Source organism: Anas platyrhynchos, chromosome 8 (assembly GCF_047663525.1).
Source record: "Anas platyrhynchos isolate ZD024472 breed Pekin duck chromosome 8, IASCAAS_PekinDuck_T2T, whole genome shotgun sequence".
In the NCBI taxonomy this organism is placed as follows: domain Eukaryota; kingdom Metazoa; phylum Chordata; class Aves; order Anseriformes; family Anatidae; genus Anas; species Anas platyrhynchos.
The window spans coordinates 24,429,591-24,450,828 of NC_092594.1; the positions used below are offsets into that span (position 1 = coordinate 24,429,591).

The window sequence follows — 21,238 nt, forward strand, 5'->3', positions numbered from 1 at the left end:
CCTAGTTTTAGATGCAGGCAGTAATTTCTGCCCAGGAATGATGAACAGCTAGGAAATGATTTGTAAATGAACAGGGGCCTTCCACCATGGTGTCAGCTCTGTCCTTCCAGAACGTATGCACTGGGTAGAGTAGGTGGTGAGTGTGAGGAAGACCCAGATGAGTTTAAATCAGCACAGTAATATAGAGTGGTAATCTTGCATTGTACTGGGGAATATGTGGTGTCCTGAAGTGGTGGGTCCTGAGGAAAGCATTTTAGTCCAGGTGACTACTGTAATCCTGTTTAGCAGGACTGCTTCACATGTGCCTTTTTAAAGGGTTTGTGCAGAAGTATATTAATCTTATGGACAAACTAATGGAAATACCTGTGAGAATAAAAATGGTTGCTGAAAACATGTGTTCCTTTAAAGCAGCCTTTAACTCGGAGAAGAACACTGACACAATTAAGGAAAGGTAAGTATTTGAAGTAAATGAACAGATTTAAACAAGCCTACTCTGAATTAAAGGATTTTAAAATACAGTTTCACAGAAATTGTAATAACAGCATGCTCTACTGGTATCCATTTACTGTTTGATAAATAAGGCTTTACAGGCAAAACCAAGAACAGGTCATATATTCAGTTATAATTGTGAATACAGACACACTGACATCTGTATTGCTAGACAAGTTGCAAATAAAAGCTTTGTAATAAATGTTGTTGTGACATGAAATTTCAAAAATACAAATCTTCTTTCAGTGTGAATTACCATAATTTGTCATCATGCTTTACAGATTTTTTCCAAAACTTTTTCAGTGATAATAAATACAGTTTATATATACATTCCCACTTCTCTCGCTGTAACAGTGGAAAACATTTGTTTCCACATACATAATTAAAAAATCTCTTCCCTGATAATATTAAAGAGCTTAATTTCTCTGTGATAGGGCCCTAAAGGAGACCCAGGATTCTCCCCAGGACCTGCAAAACGTGGGGAAAAGGTAACATCTTAATTATTTATAAGTTTTATCTGTTGCATTTTTTTGTGGAAGTATTCAGTATAAATATTTAGAATGATTCTTCATTGAAATGTGTTTGAAAGCTTATGGCTTACTCATTTTTAGATTACAAATCATCTGATTACATATGAAACCTTAAAACCAATGATAATGCTAAAATCTAATGGCATATTTACATTTTAATGTGTTAGACTAGTTCTTAGAGTGACCTGTATTTGTGAAAAACTTTATTAGGAGCATTTGCTGTTAGTTCAGTTGCAGAATATTTGTTCTAAGTATAAAACAGGTAGGAGTCCAGGACTTATACTATCTGTAACAAAGTAAAAGTTAACAAATAACTCTTACTTACTAGCTGCTGATGTGAATGTAAAATAGTATTTCTTTGTTAATGTGTAAATTTTGTTGAATCCTAACATTCACAAATACGTATTTTCAATGTTAAAGAAATGCTGAGCAAAATTCAGAAAAGTTTCTATTGATGCACTGGCAAGAAATTTAACTGCTGCTTTTGTAGAAATAGCAACATTATTTTAAGTTAGCGAGCTTGTACTTTTGGCAATCTAACCAGTATTATGAGCTATATATGGCCACTTGAAACTCAAAGTATATTCTGTGGCAGGAGCCCAACCTGTCACAGATATATTATTGAACAGTTTAAAGCTCACCCATACATAAGTATCAGCTACACCTAGTTGTATGTATAATGCCTTCATAATCCAAAAATATCAGATGGACAGGCATTTTTCTAGTTCTCTTTCTTTTAGATTCTTGATTTTTCACCCAAGTCAAATTTCTTCAGCCCAAGTACCAGTTGGTAGCACCTGGGAAAAGTGTAGCCTATTCTTTTTTTTTTCCTCTAAGCAAAAAAAATCCATGCCTAATAAAATATTTACTTCTTCATACCAAATGGCCAAGAATGCAAAGATATTAAGTCCTAAATATCGATAGCCCTAGGTCATGTTCCAATGAAACAGTGATTCTGGATATTCTTCTTGTACAGGGTGATCCAGGCCCAATAGGCTTTCAAGGCCCACCTGGGATCAAAGGCCAGAAGGTAAGGTCCTGTTTCCTTTTTCACACAGGCTTCCCTGCCTCAAATGCACAGTCATCAGAAGTACGTCTTGTGGTTAAGGGAACGGAAAGCGAATGAGCTTTGTCTGCTGTTGGTACTGTTAAATGTATGAGATTCCAGGGCTATCAGTGCAAAATTTCTGTAAAAATTAAACAGATTATGGCAGGCATGGCATGCCCCTACTTGAACAGAATGGGAGTGTGGGTGTGCCTGCAAGATACAGCCATTTGAAAATTGATCGTGTTCCATTTTCAGTAAATCTTTTCATTTTGTTTATTGTGTACTTCATAATATAGGAAAAGTTCTTTGGGATATAAAGATCTTTCATTGAATAGTAGTTCTGGTGTTCAATCTTTCAGTGCTGCATTGTTTACTACTTTTCCAAGAGTGTGCCAGAACTGCTAAAAAAAAGAAGCCAGGTGAAATAAGTTCCAGTTTTGGGTGCTATATAACAGCGATGCTCTTTCAGTGTGAGAAATGTCAGGTGCTACACACTGCATTTAAGAAATCAAAATTATGGCAGGCCTACATATACAGGAAAGCACAAGACAAACAAGGAGACTTGGGGAGGGAAATTGAAGGATATTAATACGGGAAATGAGACAACCTTAAGAAAATGAGCACAGAAGCATGAGCGAGTGGATATAGTTTATGTGGAAAGAGATTATATGACATGTAGGCTGCTCTGTATTGTCAGTATTGTTAATAAAATGGCACAGTAGCAAAAATAAAGGTTGGAGGGAAAGTAGTGTTAAAATGCTGTCTTTTAAGAAGACAATTTTGTTTTGCAATTGTAATAAAAAAGATGGAGAAGAGATACCACAGTAAAATTCTGCAGTTGTAATGTGTTCCTCAAAAGAATTGAATGAACTGTTAGAAAGATAGGCCCTGGAATTCACAGTCTTTCTTTGACATATGAAGAAGGAATAACAATTAAAGGCTTGCCTGTTATTGATTTAAAGAAAAAATGTTATTGCAACAAAACTCATCGTGTTACATTTTAAAACATCTTCATTCAGTGTTCTCTTGATCTTAGTGTAAGACAGTTATTTAAAATATATGTAAATAATCATTCACTTCTAGAATTCACCAAAACAGTGAAAATGTGACTAGAAAAGGAAGCTATCATTTATGAGCATCATGAGGTGTGAGTGTGGAAAATTGTGTTTTCCAAACATGTGGTCCACAGTTCTGTGAACTGAAAAAATGTATGGCTGTAACAAAAGTTTGCAGCCCTTCTGTAGGGAGCTAACCTACATGTTGATAGCTTTTGTTACTCACTGAACTTGGGCCACCTTGAGATTCGCCATGTATTGTTCTTTCTCATTTCATCAGGTTTATGCTTTTACTTAGAAAACAAAGTAGTTTTTGTTTCAAAGGTTTTTAGATGGGAAGCTGTCACTTCTGGATTATAGGACTGACATTTGGGAGCAAGGAAATGAAAATCTCATGGCCGTCATGCTTTCTTCCTGCCACAAGAATTCACTCCTTATCTGAGGCTTAGAGACTCAGTGGAGAATTGTGATCACTTGATCACTGGAAACTTTACTCTCTATTACCATGTTGTACACATCAGACACTAATTAGAACCACTTTTAAGTTAACTTCTGCCTGACCTACGTTGCAAGAACACCAGATTTTGAATGCACTACACCTGTAAACATTAAAAAGTATTTGCATTTTAAAAGTATTTGCCTTTTTTTAATGACAAGCTCACAATTCATTTTTTTAAATAATTGATCTTTATCACTTTTTAATAGTTACAAACTGGTAAATGTGCTATCAGACTAGTCCTTTTGTTGTTTGTTTATTGTGATCTTTGAAATTATTTTCAAAGGAATGTAAGCACAAATAGCTGTGAAATAAACCAGATACAAGAATAAACTGCAGGAAAAAAAAAAAAGCACTTAAATTTTTGTTTTGTAGCCCAGTACTACTGGGTAATTGCCATAGTACTGAATAAGTAACAGATTTCTGATATTCTATGTCTTCCACTTAAAAAGGAAGATAAGAAAGTCTTATATGAATTAATTGTGTCACAAATTCTGTTTGATATTTGGCAGATGGCTTTTGTTAACAGTTTCTAAACCATGAGATATTTGATAGCAAATAAGCCTACAGTTCTTAACAGATATTCTTTTAGTAGTGTAGTACAAATCTATGCTAGTTTCGTGAAAGTTACATTTTTTCGTTGATTTTTGTCATTGTTTTTCTGAACGACTTACAAGTCTGAAGTTTTTTTTCAGCAAATTCAACATCCATTCTGCATTACATTAACTGTAGTGGTGGTTGGTGGCTTTGGAGAGCTGAGGTTTGGGTACACTGCAATGCCTGCTGCCCTCCGCTGGGCATTAGCACACATGCTCTAGGCTGTCGCTGTGGCTGAAATTGTGTTCAAGTTTTCTAATCGGAATTTCCCTGCTTCTGGACTTTGTCCCTTGTTATTCAGTGCTTATAAAAAACATGTTTTGGAAATTTGAGACCAACATCCATATTATTATTATTATTATTATTATTATTATTATTATTATTATTATTATTAATATTATTATTATTATTTTATCTGAATGACTTCTGAGAAGCCATATGATCTTGTTTCCTTTTTTTTTTTCTTTCTCCTGAATATCTGAATTTAGTAAATCATATTAGGAAAGGTTCTTGGAAAGATTCTTTTTCCAAAAGAAAAAAAATTCTCAGTGCAGTACAATAGCACAAGTAAACTACTGTTTTGTATTATAACTATAAAATGATGTGTCTCTTTTGATAAAGCTGAATACACGGAGGGTTGTTTTTTTTTATGAGACATTAAAACAAAAGTATGTTAATAATCAGGACTGTGGAAACAGATTATTCTGATGGACCTTTTTCATTACACTCCATGTGTTGGAGTATGTATCCTTGTGGCTAGATATAAAATACGACATTTATTTTGCCTCTAACACACAGTATAAAAAGCCAAGCTTTGCTCAGTTTATGGTAGGTTTTTTGTTTGTTTGTTTTTCCCCTGGATATTGTTCCAAATTTGTTTTAGCATAAGAATAGAAAAATGCATGTTTATGAAGTGTTTAAAGGCTGTATTTTCAGGCATCTTTTGAAACAGAAGTGATGGCTGGAAATTCAGAATAAGGTTGAGGAGAACACTGTTTCTAGAGCAGTTGCACGTATTTCTTATCTGGAGTTGTCTTTGACAGTGCCACTTTAAAATCAGCACTTAAAAAGCTTTCATTATAGCAGTGCAGAGACTTCACCGGGGTGGAAGCCCCCTCGTTCTTTCCTCCTCCCAAAAAGAGCCTACTTGACCTCTACAGACAGACAAGTCGCCCCTGACAGCGTACTGGGGAATAGATTTGTCAGAAAGGACAGTGCTCATGTTTACAGAATTCACTCAGTCTGGGTTCTGCTGCACTGGGCGTATGGTAGACAGACACTTAAGCTCTCCGTGAAGGCTTCTCTGATTGCTGTTAGCTGGTGATAAGGATCATTCTGTAATATAGATAGAAATATTCTTGCAAATTGTGGTGTTCTAGTAATGTGCTTGAAGTCTGTATTGCTGTAATTCAAAATTTCAAACCTTTCACTTCCACGTTGATCTTTTAAATCAAAGTGTTGATCTGCGTTAGGATTTGGGAGGTATTTTGTTTTCTGAACCAATACATGTGAACTTGCATTCGTCTTGTTCGTTTTCATCTTAGCTCAGAGCAAACTGGGACTTGCTTATACGGGCATGCTTAAGAATATGAACCTGGACTAATGAACAATCTAGAATTTTTAAATACTTGCTTTAGTGTTGTTTAGTTTCATTCCCAACTAGCATTGAGTTGAAAATGAATTAGGACTGTGTTAAGTCTAGATAAGAGAATAGACATATTACGCTAAAACAGAAGTTCATAATGGCATTTTTCCTGTGGCAGAAGTAAGGTGGTGTTCTGTAGAAACATGCACGTGGTAATTAGGGCTTCTTCATCTCACAGTTCCCTTGTGTGCCGCATTTTGAGATTGTCCATGCAGCTGTCACTCAGCTAAACTGACCCACTTTAAAACTAAATTATGACAAACTTCTCTTCTAGTCTTTGCATGTATGACAGCACTCGCTTTCCTTTTTCCCTTGCACAGAAATAATAAACTGCTGAGAGTTCTTCTAACAACACCTATTTTAGTTGATCATAGGGAGGGTGTAAACTTCTAAAATGGGCAAAACTCACGAAATATAGAGGGGACTAGAACCATAACAAATGTAATGGATTTTGAAGCACAGTTTGAAATCTGGAGATCTGTTACTGAGTTATGCAGGCATTTTTAATTCTGCTTTAGCAATTTAATCATTTTTTTCTTTAAGCATGCATTAATATAGTAAATTAGAATATTTTGCATTAACTGGTTTATCCAAGATCAGATTAATTGGTTTACCCTGTATCTCTCTTACAGTTTGTGTTGTTTTTGTTTTTTCCTTTCCCTACAACAGCAATGCAGAGCGGCTTTCTTAGATACAAGATAGCATATATAAGTTGGACTTACGTTATGGGAGAGGATTGAAACCAGAATAGATTATAGTTTCGCAAAATGACAATGTCCTGTGTGTGATTAACAAAATGAAAGGACACACCTGCTGTGTTGGGTTTTGAGAAAATGAGGCCTTTGGGCTGCTTAATGAGTACATCTCTTCTGGACCAAGATTCTTCAAGCAATCCTATAATAGTAAAACTGCCTAGCAGATGTCATTATCTTCTTTTACCTAAAATTATCACTAAGGAAAGTCATTCTGTCCTTTAATTTTGTATATGATAATTAATTCCATGCAGCGGTACTCTTTTTGTCCTGCAGAAACTTATCAAAAATGGGGGGATACTTCGTTTTCTGAAATTGTTTCAGAATTCCTTATTACAGCAGGTCTGTCATGTTACCCCCAATCTCTACTAATAAGCAACACCATACCCCAAGGCAGCCAGATGTTCCACATCAGCCAAGGCACTCCTGCTCCTCAGTCAATGGGTTTGAAGCCAATTTTGTGATAGATTTCTATACGGAATGAGGATTGTTTTGGTCTTATCCCAAAGCTGAAGTTTGAAAGAAGCTTGTGTATTCCTGGTACCTCTGCAAGGGATGTGGAGACCAGACGCTTGGCTTCTGCATCAATCGCGCAACTGTTACGGTCTCTTTTTGGTCAGCTTGTTTGGATATGTTTGGGACAGTGTAAAGACATCCAAGAAGGTTTCCTTTTCAAGTGTACTGAGGCTGATAGCAGGTTCCAGGTGTATTTTTAATTCTTTTTATTTTTTTTATATCTTTAATACCTAAAATATGGTTGAAATGGTTGAAGTACAGAGAGTAAAGTTGGACGGTTTCATGATTCCAGCACCACAGGAAAGATTTCTGAGATGAGGAACAGGCTACTCTCTCCACTGATATGAACTCCATAGTATAATAAGAGTTGGAATTTGTTATAAATTAACTTTTAAAAAGTATTGTGTCCTGAAAGGTCTGTCTTCCTTAAGGTGTCCTAGAACAGTCTGGGTTGACCCCAGATACCTGTCCACCTTTCTGCTGTGTGCAGAGAGGGCATTATGACAAGGATTTGGAGCAAAGTAATAAACTGGACCAAATCCAGTTCTGTAGTTTCAGCAATCAGAGGGGAAGGCATCCTATATACTCCTTTGTTTAAAAAAAGCACAAGTCTGGAACTGTCTTTAAGCATGCTGATATCCTGAAATTATCTACACTGCCGTGAAGATTTTTTACTCCTTTTCTTGAAGTTGGCTTCTATGAGAGTTGCTAAATATAAACCACACTAATGCTGCAGGCAAACAAGTTTGGATTTCTTTTTTTTTTTTTTTTTTTCCATAAAGGGAGATTGGAGTGAGAAGAAAAAGTCTCTTTTGTGTTTAATTACATTTATTACATGTCTGTTTCTCTACCTGCAGGGTCATAAAGGTTACCTAGGACTGCAAGGGCCACGGGGTGATCAGGTAAGTGGTGAAAACATGGTAGACTCTACTCTTCGGATGAAAACTTGAGAATAGCAGAATGCACAATCAAATATAAGACTTCACTGCAGTCAATCAGTATAAATTACTGACTGGTTAAGGAAATACTTGATAGTTCTTGACCAAGAATCAGATTACATAGAGATCAGTGTGGTGAAAAAATTATCTAGATGAAGTAGAAAAGACTAGTTTGTTTTTCTTCAACTGCCGCGCTTGCTTGGCAAGGGCTGGTGTAAAATTCTTGTTAGAGGCACAGTTCAGATTCTCTCAAAACCTGTATTGTAATGCTTCAAATGCCTTTTTTTCTTTAGTCTCTTAACATGTGGAAAGTGAAGTGGTTATACAGTGCATTCTTCTCACTTCCATGTCAGTTCAAGAAACAACCTTTTGGAAACATCCAATTGACGAATGCATCGTGTTAGCATTAACAAAGCACCTAACAACAGGATACATGGAAACATGAGTGCCCTTTTGGACAATGCTGAAAGTGAAATGATGATAATAATAGATGATAACAGAAGGGAGATAAAAACTCAGGAACATCATCCATAGCTTAAATTATTTTTAGCCACCTTCTGCCATCTTTGCTGAGTGAGTGGCAATTTTTATTAGGCCCAGAGGTGTTTTTCTGTGAGGACTCTGAGTTAACCTTGAGGTTAACAGTACCTCACTGTAAATAGTTTCCTTGATTAATGTTTAGAAAGTACTCCGACTTCTCTTTTAAGAGAGCACTTTAGAGGACAGTGTTTTAATTTGCAAGTAGTTCTTACTGCTGGTATTTTCAGATCTGTCTGGAGAAGGAGATGAGTTAGACTAATTACTTGTCATCTGTAGCACCTACCCATGTCTGTAGTTTTTAGAAGCTTATATAGCAAAGACAGATATTCCTCTGCATTTTTCAATTGTTGAATTCCTTGAACAGCTAGTAAGCAAAGCAGAATTTTAAAATAGAAGTTGTAAATACAATGATTCTACTGCTTTTTGAGCTTTTTTCATGCACACGTGTTTGTTTTTTTTTTTTTTTGAGTTCCATTTGAGCTGAAGTAGGAGAGCACAGATGCCAGTTCCACAGCATAACATCTGTCAGAAGATGAATCACTGTTAGTTGAAATTAAGTAACAGAATTGTTTCAGTGACAGCTCACTGAAACAAAATATACAGCAACCCCTTTTTGCCTCTGCACTTTTGAATTCTCCTTTCTGTGGCTGCTGTTTCACCATAAATCAGCTGTGAATGGTTGGGGAAGTTCTGATCTATTGCTATAGTAACACTGACATATGATGGTGAGTGGAAGGGTCAGGCTGGGAGACGGTGCAGTTTATGGACTTGGCTTTTATAAAATAAAGTGAACTGAACAGAGGTAGGTGGACCTTCCCATGTCTTGGTGATGGCACCATAGCATATGGCACCATTTCAGAAAAGCAGAGATTTCTGAAAACAGGAAGTTGTGCAGATTTTAAGTAGTAAAACAGAAACATGATTGACTTTTAGATTTGATTGCGAGGAAGGAGGTGGAGAGAAGCTCAATGCATTCATGACTAGTCCAGTGCTATATTGACCTGATTCTGGAGAACACAAAGAAATTTGACTTTGTAAGGACAGAAGAATTCTATTTTAATGAAACACTTAACATATTTGTTCAAATATAGCTAAGACCAGTGCAGTTACTTTGCTATAAGGATCTGTCTCCTGAGCCCCACTCAACTACTTTCATAAGTTGTTTCTGTGTTTTTACTGTGGAAGTAGTAGACTTTTCACATAGTCTTACACTACTCTTACAAGACTTTAAGGATATGCATCTGATGGAATTACTTATATATGACAAGTAAGTTTTGGGTAGTTGCCTTGTAACTTTTTCAAAAAGCAATTTTTCGGTGAGCTTAAGCTGTTTCATATGACTAAGTCTTAAAAGAAAAATGATAAAACAATTGAACTGTAAACCTGACATTAAGCTTGTTTGCTGTTTCTGTATCTTTTTTTTTTTTTTCTTCTGTTTAGGGAAGTCCAGGCCTGGCTGGCAGTACTGGGGCAGTGGGTTACCCTGGCAGGCAGGTGCAGTAACTATTAACTAATGTCTTGGTAGTTGTTTTTTTTTCTTGTTTGTTCTTTTCAAGAGTATCATATCTAACTCTTCTGGAACTAAGAGTATAAATGTACTGATCTATATCCCATAATCTGTTCTTGAAACAAATCTGTTTCACAGATAATGCCTTTAGGTAATGTTGAATCTTGTGGCCTTTTAAACTTGGATGGCCTCAATACATAATGCTGTACCTTTCTGATGCACAAAAACCATGTTACTGTAGTACTGAATGTCTAAGCACTGTATATTCCTGCGTAAACCTCTTGTAGATCTGTGTTTTTTAACTGTATTTCAAGTTTAGAAGCAATAGGAAACCGCTTATTGCAGTATAGTTCCTAATGTTTTGCCCCAGTGTATTTGCTTCACTGCTAAAACTATTTCTTCAGCCTTTTAGAGAAACAGAAAGTTTTTTCCACTCAGATAATAGAGGAGAACCAACAAAACCAGAAAACAGCTTTCTATAAACACAAGCACTTATATGAAAAAATAAACCAGTATTTATATAAGCTAACAGATACCTCAGTCCAGTAACATGAATAAGATGTAAAATAGAAATATTCATTGTTTTCCCTATATAAAAATGTGAGCCAAATTCAACTATTGACTTGGTGTTTTTATGTCTGCTTGAAGAGTGATTTTGCCCAGTACTTTAGCATTTTATTGGGTTAGGTCTATAATGGTTATATATTTAAAAATTCCATTACAATATTTTATATTGTAATGAATGGTAACGTGTTTGTATTGAATCATATAAAACGTTTAGAGTATTTGGACTACATAAACTATTCAGACATTAGCTTGAAAATAAATGGAACTGTGTCCAAATATAAAAGCTTATATAAAGCTCTGTGAAATTATGTCACCGTCGTGCGAGATCACTGAGTCTGGAAAAAATTTCCTCTGAGAAGAAATAATTTTAATGTAAAGGAAGTTTTGGTCATTGTATAAGATTTAGCCATGAACTAACAGGAGACCTTTCTGAGCATGGCTCTAGGGTGCTGCTTGATGATAGATATCCTCTTCAATTTTAATCACTTTGAAGAACATGTTACCAGCTTGTAGTTAACAAATACTATAAACAAATATGCTCTGTTTGAAAGAACTGGAATTTAAAATTAAGTACGACTCATGTCTTTTTTAATAGGGCTTAGCTGGACCGGAAGGTAACCCAGGTCCTAAAGGTGCAAGAGTAAGTAAAGATTTTAAGCATTTTGGCATGCATGCCTATTTTCACACACAAAGTACTTAAGAGAGGGTATGGGGAATTTCATGTATCCCTGCCTGTTGTATGCACAGTGAACCACTATGTCTTTACAGAACCTGAAAATCAGATCCTAGTACATATTCCAAAATAAAAAGATACCTTTTTTTTTTTTCATAGTGAGAGGCATAGAACACTCATATCGATGCCCTTCCTCTGACTTGGAATGCATATGGGCAAGAAAAGTAAAGCAGTAATGAATGTGGGAGTGTGAGATCTGGGAGTGTAAAAGAGTGGACATTTCCTGCCTGAAGCATTATTTCCATAACCGAAACTGCCAAGAAGGAGAGATGTATCTGCCATTTGCAGTCTGCAACAGCTACAGAAGTTGATAAAGGGAAACAGTCCTGTCACATAAAAACCATAAAAGTGGTTGTCTTCTAGATTTCAGAATGGTTCAGTTGTAGTCACACACATTGCAGGGACTGAAGGCTTGAACTTTAACATTCTGTTGATTCAGGGTTTGCTCCTGATTGCTTTTGGAGGTAAAATAAGTAGCGTGGTGTTTTTTTTTTTTTTTTTTTTTTTTTTTTTCACCTGTGTGTTTTGCTTGTTTGTTTGTTTTTAAATAGGCACATGGGCATATATACATGTGCTTGTGTGTAAAAAATAAAATAAAATAAAATAAATGTTTTTGAGCCTGACTCACTGACTCACCATCAGGCAGTAGACATCGGTTGCATATAAGGGGTTTCAGGGGTCTTTTGCTAGCTATTTTCAGATCCTCAGCTCTACAGGGCTTATGTTGTACAGGTTGCTGAGCAGTTTGCTGTGTTCTCAAGCATCTATTGAAATAATCTTATTGTGTTGCTAGATTTGTTCTTGCCCCATTTTTTAAATGTAATTACTAAAAGGCTTTACCTGTAATATCTTCTTAAACTAAGTCTGTTTTTTGGTGCGGGGATATCTTTGATGTCAGTTTTCATTAAAGTGATGGGAAAAATACGTTTGCCGGGATCAAGTGCCAACACATACTGCACCCTCAGGGATTGTATCTCTTCTACATTTCTTCACTTTATTTTTGCACAAATTGTGACTGCATTTTGTCTCATTCTCTCAACCAACAAGGTATTAAGTGATCCCAGTTACTTCCTGAAAAGTTAGTACTTCTCTGTTGACACAAAGCTAAAAATGGCCAATGTTTAGAGGTATGACTAATTTCGGAGAGAAATACCTGTCAGGTCTTAAGACTAAATCCTTTATATGGCTTCTACAAGCAAACTTCAATAAAAATGATGACATAGTCTGTTGAGTTATACAACTGTGAGGTACCATGGAGGTAGCTACATGTTGCACGATATCTTTAAAGATTTAAGTTTAGAACATCCCTGCAATAAAACTATAGTCTGCTTCTTAGCTGTTTAAGAAATTATTGAAAAAAAATAAAGTGCCTTCCTTATCGTGAAAGAAATGAGTTTCTTTTAGAGAAAGAGGCTTTTTAGAGAAGCCTCTAAAAAGCCAGGGATTTTTTTTTTTTTGTAATTAACAATAACTTTGTTCCAATCTGTTTGAATCTGTTAATGCAGAATCCATTATAATTATTATTTTTTTGTGAATTGTACTGTCATTTCAACAGCATATTTCAATGTCCATGCAATTGATTATACAAGATCTATTTTTGACTTTCCGAGAGGAAAGTGGGAGAGAAATACATGGTGACTGTGCTTCAAGGAGAACATTCTGCTTATGACAAGATAAACTGTTGGGGACACTTGTGTACATAACAATGGTCAGACAAAGTTATTAGAGATAAGGAACATCTTTTCTGATGCATTTTGTGAATAAGGTTAATATCAGCAGCTTTTTCCAAATAAAGTCTCTGCTGGTCTGACTTACTGAAACACTCACCTCATGTTTCTTTGTTAATTTGTTCGGTATCTGTATAATAGGGAATTGTTTTTGCTTTTAGATGGAGAATAAATCCTGGTCGCATTTAAGTCAGTTAAATTTCACTGGTAATTTAAAATGAGCCTGGATTTAATACTTGGGTCCTGAACCCACAGCTAGAAAATAATAAGGGGCAAGCAGTGATGGTACGAAGCAGCCTTGTAAGCACTGAATTGTTCTTGTGTTCCCAGGGTTTCATTGGACCTCCAGGTGTAGCAGGACAAACAGGACCTGAAGGAGAAAGGGTAGGTTAATGAAATACCAACGAAATATTAATGTTTGGGTGGTAATATATGTTAGAATGGGGAAAAATGCATGTAACCATTTATTTGAGTCTTGGTCTAAAAGCAAAGCTGATGTGGAGGAAATTACATGAATGGGTCCCATCAAACTTGTCTAATTGATGAAATTAAATGGTATAAAAGGATTAGAGCCACTGAGATGTATAACGAGTGTTTTTTGTTGAAGCAATTTCAATCAATAAGTAATATTTGTCAGTTGCCACATGATGTTTGCAATAAAAACGGTCACGGAAATCTTAATCTCTGTCACTGTGCTCAAATTCTCTCTTGCTTCTCTTGAGTACAGAGGATGTCTGGCCATGTACTTTAAAGAAAGGCCACGTCGTGCCTCCATTATAGTTCTGCTATAGTTTTGCTATGGATAAAGTAAAGACAAGCACAATTTGTGTCTATGCCCCCCTGTTACAGGACATTTTCTCGCTGTTTCTTTGCACAATGTATTTTTTTATTTTTAATGGTGGTACTTCTCAAGCTGTCTTTTCTAATCAAAGGAAGGCTTAATTACTTGACTCTAAGCTGATGAAGAAAAGAAAACCCAGTTATGATGGGTTATTTCTTTCTCAGGGCATTCCAGGCTTCCGTGGAAAAAGAGGTCCTAAAGGGAGACAGGTAAAGCTGCTAACACTTGTTACAATTTCTACTGCTAATGTAAATGTACCTGTAATTTACTCTGCAACTTTAATCAGCTGAAAAATGTTAACTTTGCTTTCTTCACATATTTCTATTGTTTCCAGTTAGTACTTCACAGTATTGCAAATTCCTTGCAGGGTATAACAAGTAGGTATTTTGAAGTGAGGAGTGCTCAATATAATGTGCCTTGTGGATGGGTACTGGTATCAGCTGCCAGAGGGCTAAAAAAAAATGACAGAAGCAAATAAATATATTCAGTAAAATTAGTGTTAGCTCAAGGTACGGATATGATGCAAGTTTTATGAGGTCTGATTTTGGTGTTGGTTTGAATGCAAATCATCTGCTTCTAATGTATAATATTTTTGGATGATGGTAAATTAAAGCTGTCTTCTACTTAAAATATATTTCTACAGCTGAGAATAAACACAAATCTGCCAAGTATACATAATCAAGGTTCACATACTTCCTGTGGTATATCCTTAATGCCAAGTCTTTTGTTTTGTACTGCAACCTTATTATTTTAGGTCTTTGAAACTATCCAGGAGTTTCCAATTTTAACTCTCCTGTGGTCTGTGATTGGAAACTGAGATACCATTCTGCAGTTGTGCACTCAAGTTGTGCTTCAGATGACTTTCATCTACCATGTTGAACAAGCATACTAGGCAGTAGTAGTGTGATTGCTGTTGTTTGACCCTTGATGTATAGTATGAAAATTGTGGAGGATTCTGTTAATTAAGTTTTGTTTTCTGTGAGCTCTAATACCAGCCAAAAAAAAAGTCGCTAGACTTCAGTAGAGTTCCTTCTAGTGTAAAGAACGTCATGCAGAGGAAAGCGTCATTAAGTCGATAGACTGCTCTTTCTGAAGCTGCCATCAAATTGATAAGGTTATACCTCATCAAAGTAAGATTCTGGTTTTTAATTATTCAGCTAGCAGGACTGGGTGCTTCTGTGCTTATTGACAGTACTGTAGTTTGCTTGTAATTCGAATCAAACACTGTTTTTACAGCTGAGTGCTGGGCAACAGCTGTCTGTGCTGTCAGTGCATTGTGGTAGTCAGCAGTGTGTTGTGCCAGTGAGTCATGTGTGGCATTCAAGAAGGTGAAGCTGGATGGCAGGTAGAAGCTTGTGCTCAGTGTGGAAGAGGTGGCGGCAGCAGGGTATTCCAAAAATCTGCTTTTGCATTGTGATTTCATTCACTATGGCAGTCTTCACTGAGGCTTTTGATTGCCTGTGTAGTGGTTTGTTTCACTCTTTGAAAGTTGATGCTGTGCATGCTGTAGTAAGCAGTTGTTGTTTCATTTACAATAGTACAGCTTCTGTTAGTGCCAGCTTGTGCTCTGATGATGATTTCTAGTTATATAGATCAAGTGGTTTGACACAGGGGACGGAGCACCAAAAGCATCTCTGCACGGTCTTTATGATTATCTTCAGCCCTAAGGTTCATTCTACATCCTTTCTATATAGTCTTGTAAACTTTATTTGATTAAATTCCTTTAATGTAGGGAGCAAATCAGGAAAGCAATTACTTGGGAGCCTGTCTAGAAGTACTTTGCTGGATCGTAAATAGAGAAAATGTCAGTTATTTTAACCTTAGACAATGATAGTGATGATGACAATGGCTTTTGCCACAGTGTCCCAGAGTTGACTACTAGTGCTCTGGGGCAGGGCATTGTTTTAAGGAAAAAAAGCATGGGAATTGCGTAACGTCAGAAGTCAGACACCTGACCTTCTGTAATGCTAGTGGAAAGAAATATTCTACTGGTATAGTTCCTTTTAGAAAAAGAAAAAATCCCAAATATGATTCTTATTTTTGGAAAGTAATATAAAGTAGAAGAAAAGAAGAGACTGCAACCTTTCGCTGGTAAATAAAACATTTTGTGTTCATTTAACATTTTGTAAGCATTGAAGACTACACTAAGGACATATTAAAAGGGCATAAACAGTTGCACTTGCTCTCATTTAGTTTATCACCTCCAGGGACTGATAGGTATCATGTTTGATATCCAAGATACGATCGTTCCTTTAAAATTCAATATACTACCACTTATCAGGTTTATTAAATAATTACTCATATTTGTCTAAGTCATATCTTTGGCACAGTTGAAATTGAACAAAATCTGCAGTTACCAAAGATTATAGTGGGAGAACTTGTTTGAATTTTGGATTGTACATACAATTGTTTTAAAGAAAATACTTCATAGCCAAAGCATATGTATCCCATTTCTTGACGTTGTGTGCTTGTAACATGAAATTTGGCTCACTCTCCAATATTTTTAATGCATTGTCAGTCCTCTTAGTATGATGTATAGTGCTTTTATGTACATAGTTTGACCACATTTAGGGAGAATGTTTTTACATAGCTTTCTTCGGTATGGAATTAGTTACAACCAGCAGTCAATATGACTGAACAGATGTTGTCAATTATACCAAGAATTTACTAGTCCTGTCCACTATAACTATGCAAAACCAGTTTGTTTTATATTAAAAATAGGAATGGTTGTCCTTCATATGCTTTATAATAATGTTAGATGATGATATTGATGGAACAAAACATTTGTTGCACAACAGTACTATTACATTACTTTCAATTTTAGGCTCATCTGTTTTCCTGTTCGATATTCCATTCTTTTTCTACTTACTAGTGTAGTTTTATCAGTATCAGAAGATAACGGGATTATGATGACTGGGTAATCTAGTGACCTCCTAATTTGTGCCATGCTGTGTTCCTGTTGTATACAAATCATCAATGGCCTGCATCTGTGACCCAATGGCTGGCAAAACTCCCATTGTATTCTTCTTTTCACTTTATTTATAATCGATACTCCCATGTGTCGTGGTAACTCTGCTTCTTCTAACGTCTACCTGCAGTAGACTATACAACCAAAATATGTTATTAAGAAAAGAATAGTTAGAAAAGTTAAAATAGTTAAAAAAAGTTTTAAAAAGTTAATCTTTGTCTGTATCCTGTCAGCTGGTAACTTTTAACAGCATAGGCTGTTACATACATGTTTTGCGTACATGCAAATACACGTCTTGTGTGTGAGAAATTTCATAGTACACTTTCAGTGCCTTGCAAAAATTTGGCCACTGGTGTACAGACTGAGAATCAGTTAAATCTGCTGTGTTGACCGCTAACCTATGAACCTCTACTGATTAAATGATAAGACAGTAATGCTATGTACGTCACACCTTGGCAGTAGATTGTTGAAGTCTGCCTGGCCATAATACACTGATTAAAATTAATTCAAACAAACAAAGCGCTTAGACCATCCTTTGTGTCTTGGATAAAGAAAACATTATCTGTTCTGCTTCAGGGTTTTCCAGGTGACTTTGGAAATAGAGGTCCCCCAGGCCCAGATGGGAATCCTGTAAGTATTTATTATGTTTTGATTAACATAGTAAAATATGTAACACTTAATATTAACTCCTCTCCCAAACAGAAAGGAGATTTATGCATGAAAAGCAAAGTATTGAAGTCCACAGGAAAATTTTGCACTGCTACTTTTATATGGAAAGTGCTAGGGTAGTTCTGTAGTAAGCAGGTGTATTAGAGAACTGCACATTTGCTGAGAGCACAATTTCCACTTCTGCAGGTGCTGACTACCTTGAGAATCAGGTGTCTTACTGTCCTCGTTACATTGCTGATGAATGTCTTGTCTCCAAAACTTCGTGCTCTAGATATGATTTTGTATTTCCTATTTAAATCTTTATTCTAGGATCATCTTAACAAATGGGATTCTGTCTCTGTGCCAAAACCCCAGCTTTCGTATACTTATGCATTTAACAGTTTATTTTGTCCTTTGAACTGTTACTGAATACAATTATGTCATTTTGAATACAAGTATATCATTTAATGCATTATAATCGGTATGATAACAGCTTTGGCTTTGGCATTGTGCAGAGAAGTGCTCTCATGGTATGGTATTCAAACTGCAGCACAGCCAAGTTACTTTACTGGCTACTGTCAAAGGAGCTTTGCTGTCTTGCTCTGTTTGTAGGGAAATCTTGGCTGAAGGCTGCAAACTCAAGTTTCCTTTGATATGGGGAAAGGCAAATGACCAATCAGTGCTGGGCAAAAAAGCAACTTATCTGAATCAGCTCTTCTTGCTGGATGCTCCTTTGGAAAGTACAGTCAGTTTGTCTCTGAAGGCTGTTCTGATATGGACTGGAGTCAGCATCTGGGCAGAGATGGCCTTTCTGAAGGCTTGTCCTTTCCAGACACCCTTATAAGGAATTTATTTTAGAAAAGTTTATGTAAATTTTGCTGCTACAGCTCTTATTCTCTGGTGCTAATGTTTTGGAACATAAGAGATAAATATTCTTTATTTCTGGTCACTGAGGCAAAGTTCCCTTTATGGGAATGTTAGGTGATGCCAGCATGCAGCTTTTCATCCTCAAAGCACTCTGAGGGGTTGTGTGACCTGCTGCTTGGCAAAAAAATATTAAAAGATGAGTTCTTTCCTTCTTCTTTGTACTCCCAAGCCTCCCTCATTTGCTGAGAAAGCAGAGATGCTCTTTCCACAAGATCTGAGGAAGAAGATTAATTAATTTTTGTTAATTCTTTAACAGAATTAAACTCAGCCTAGATCTGAAATGAGACTTACCCACAGAATCACAGAATTTCTAGGTTGGAAGAGACCTCAAGATCATAGAGTCCAACCTCTGACCTAACACTAACAGTCCTCCACTAAACCATATTGCTAAGTACAAAGAAGCCTGTTTTTACACAAATATTTGCAGACAAGTTCCTTCTAATCTGTCAAGACAACTTCTGATCTTGCTGCCTTCTCAAACAGGCAGCAACATTTCTCCTCCCCCAAAACTCACCCTGCAGGGCTTGTTCAGGCAAGGGGCCAGAGCTGCAGCTGCAGGGGTCTGCAATGCTGATGGAATATTTACAGAGCCTTTTTCTGAGCTGCAGCAGAGACCACAGGCTGCTTAGGAGGCCTGTGATGACAGGAGCTTGAAGGGAAGACTCTTCTTCCCATCTTCCCTGTGCTGGTGACATTTGTTCTGTTTAAGAGTAATGCCATCCACATCTCCAACAACCCCTCAGTTCCCTGAGTGTCAGTCTGCTCTGGAGGATTTTGCTACAGCAAATTTTCCATAATTTTCTATAAAGAGTGTAGTCTTTAATTTGCAAAGGTCTTTCAATGAACTGAGCTGGTATTCTATCTATTTTCTAAGGAATCTATATAAATTTTCCATGTGTTTGTTTTTTTCTCCACACAAAAACATTTTCTTCTTCCCATTTGAAATACAAAGGTAACAAATTTGATATTCCTTGGTAATGCAGGAATGATTTCATGATGCAAATACTGTGAGATCCAATTCTACAGTCAGAGATTTTATAAGCGTGTTCTCCTAGAGTGAAAATCTGTCATTCTTGAGGAACTCTCTATATAAATCCCAATCTGATTGCTCTGCAGATTACTGAGAGTGAATACATGTTTATTATAATCTAAAATTCATTGTCTTTGTAGGGAATTGTTGGTGGTGTTGGTCCTCCTGGATTTCCAGGACTAAGAGTGAGTACACACTTATCAACTTATTTTGATATGGCTTTGAATATTTGTTAGAATATTGTCATGTGTGTTTGTGAAGTAACAAAAGTAAATACAAGAATCCAGAAATTCTGACAGTTGTTTAATCAGATTGGTTTAGATAGCTGTGATTTTAGTTAAAGTCACTATATAAAGTTGCTGTAATATTGCTGGATATGAAGCACTTCTATATTTGGTTTGGGTTTTGTATGCTTTAAATGTGTCTGTGTTTTTCATTTGAAATAACCAGCTTTTTGAGTTTCTACTCCTAAATCCAGCATGACTTTTTGAAAATGTGCAATGCTTTCAAAAACCCTTTTTTTAATGTTCACAGCCCTCATTAATTTCTGCATGTGGCTACCAAATTACAAGCAAAATTACTTTTTGTATGCAGTATCACGTCTGATTTTTTTTATTTGTTTTCAGAATTATGTGCTGCCCATTATGGACTTGCAATTGCAGTTGCATAAATGCAGTTGCACAAGAGAAACTCTGATGTGAATGAGTTGTGTAGGAGTTGGAGGTGGAATTGACTGTGATACTTTTGTATCATGTAGACTTCCTTAAGTAATTCAGGTGTATGCTGGTAGAGGACTTGGCTTTGATCTTTGGTGTTGGTTAAGTCAAGTCCTATCTACACAGCAGCATTCATAACATGGGAGAAAATAGCTTGTTTTCACTTCAGTTAAGAAAGCCATAATTGTGTTCAGTGTGAGTTGGGCTTGTTTGTTTGTTGATGGGGTTTTCTTGATAGGCTGAGATCTAAAACATTCTTGATACATTTGTTAGTTTACATTGATGGTCATCTAACTTTTCCTTTGAAGTGTGCCAGTTGATCATGATTATCATCATAAGTGTGATCAGCAACATTTATTATTATGTACCATCTGTTCTTGTCTCTGCACTGCATCATACTGGTGCTCTGGTTCCCAGCTTCCCAGTCAGTAAGATAATTGGAAGAGCTCTGCTTTGTTTCAGAGTGTTTTGTTGTTGTTGTTGTTTTTTACAAGAGTTCATTAAACTGTAGCAGAGTTTCATGAAGAGGAATTTCAGGTGACCCTACCACCACCAAGCACAATTTCTGTGGTGTAGCCCTGTTCCTGTACTAAACCAAATGGGTTTGTGCACCTCTGGCCTCTGTTTTGACTGGCTTTTGCTTGAGCAAGGGCCATGTGGCCATCTAAAACTGAGTAAAGAGCTAGAGACTTCAACATTTATCCTAAAACACTTCGTGAATGATAACACATTACATCATTACAAGATCCAGTGTTGAACATGAGATTGAGTGTAACGTTATTCTGGCAGAACCCAACATTAATTCAAATAGCTTGTTCAGCCCAGCTGTATGAATTGTCAAGCGCTAACTATATTTTTGTGTTTGTTCAGGAGAAGAATGGCAAAGCAAGCAGCATTGGCAAGCTGTGTCCAATAATTCCTTCTTTCTATGATTTTTTAAATATACAAAACTGTTGCCAAGCTCAGAG

At 36.3% G+C, this 21,238-nt stretch overlaps 1 protein-coding gene across 6 annotated transcripts in view; it reads left to right on the top strand.

Annotated features, from left to right (window-relative positions):
* COL24A1 (collagen type XXIV alpha 1 chain) overlaps positions 1 to 21,238 on the top strand; it is a 150,412-nt gene that overhangs the window by 43,864 nt on the left and 85,310 nt on the right. For all 6 annotated transcript variants that reach the window (XR_003498782.2, XM_027463007.2, XM_027463008.2 and 3 more), the window contains exons 6-14: positions 924 to 977; positions 1,996 to 2,049; positions 7,986 to 8,030; positions 10,047 to 10,100; positions 11,276 to 11,320; positions 13,471 to 13,524; positions 14,146 to 14,190; positions 17,526 to 17,579; positions 19,695 to 19,739. Coding sequence is in view for 5 of the 6 variants with exons in the window: in XM_027463007.2 (XP_027318808.2) it covers positions 924 to 977; positions 1,996 to 2,049; positions 7,986 to 8,030; positions 10,047 to 10,100; positions 11,276 to 11,320; positions 13,471 to 13,524; positions 14,146 to 14,190; positions 17,526 to 17,579; positions 19,695 to 19,739 (450 nt within the window). In the remaining variant the exon portion in view is untranslated. The remainder of the gene's footprint in view (positions 1 to 923; positions 978 to 1,995; positions 2,050 to 7,985; positions 8,031 to 10,046; positions 10,101 to 11,275; positions 11,321 to 13,470; positions 13,525 to 14,145; positions 14,191 to 17,525; positions 17,580 to 19,694; positions 19,740 to 21,238) is intronic.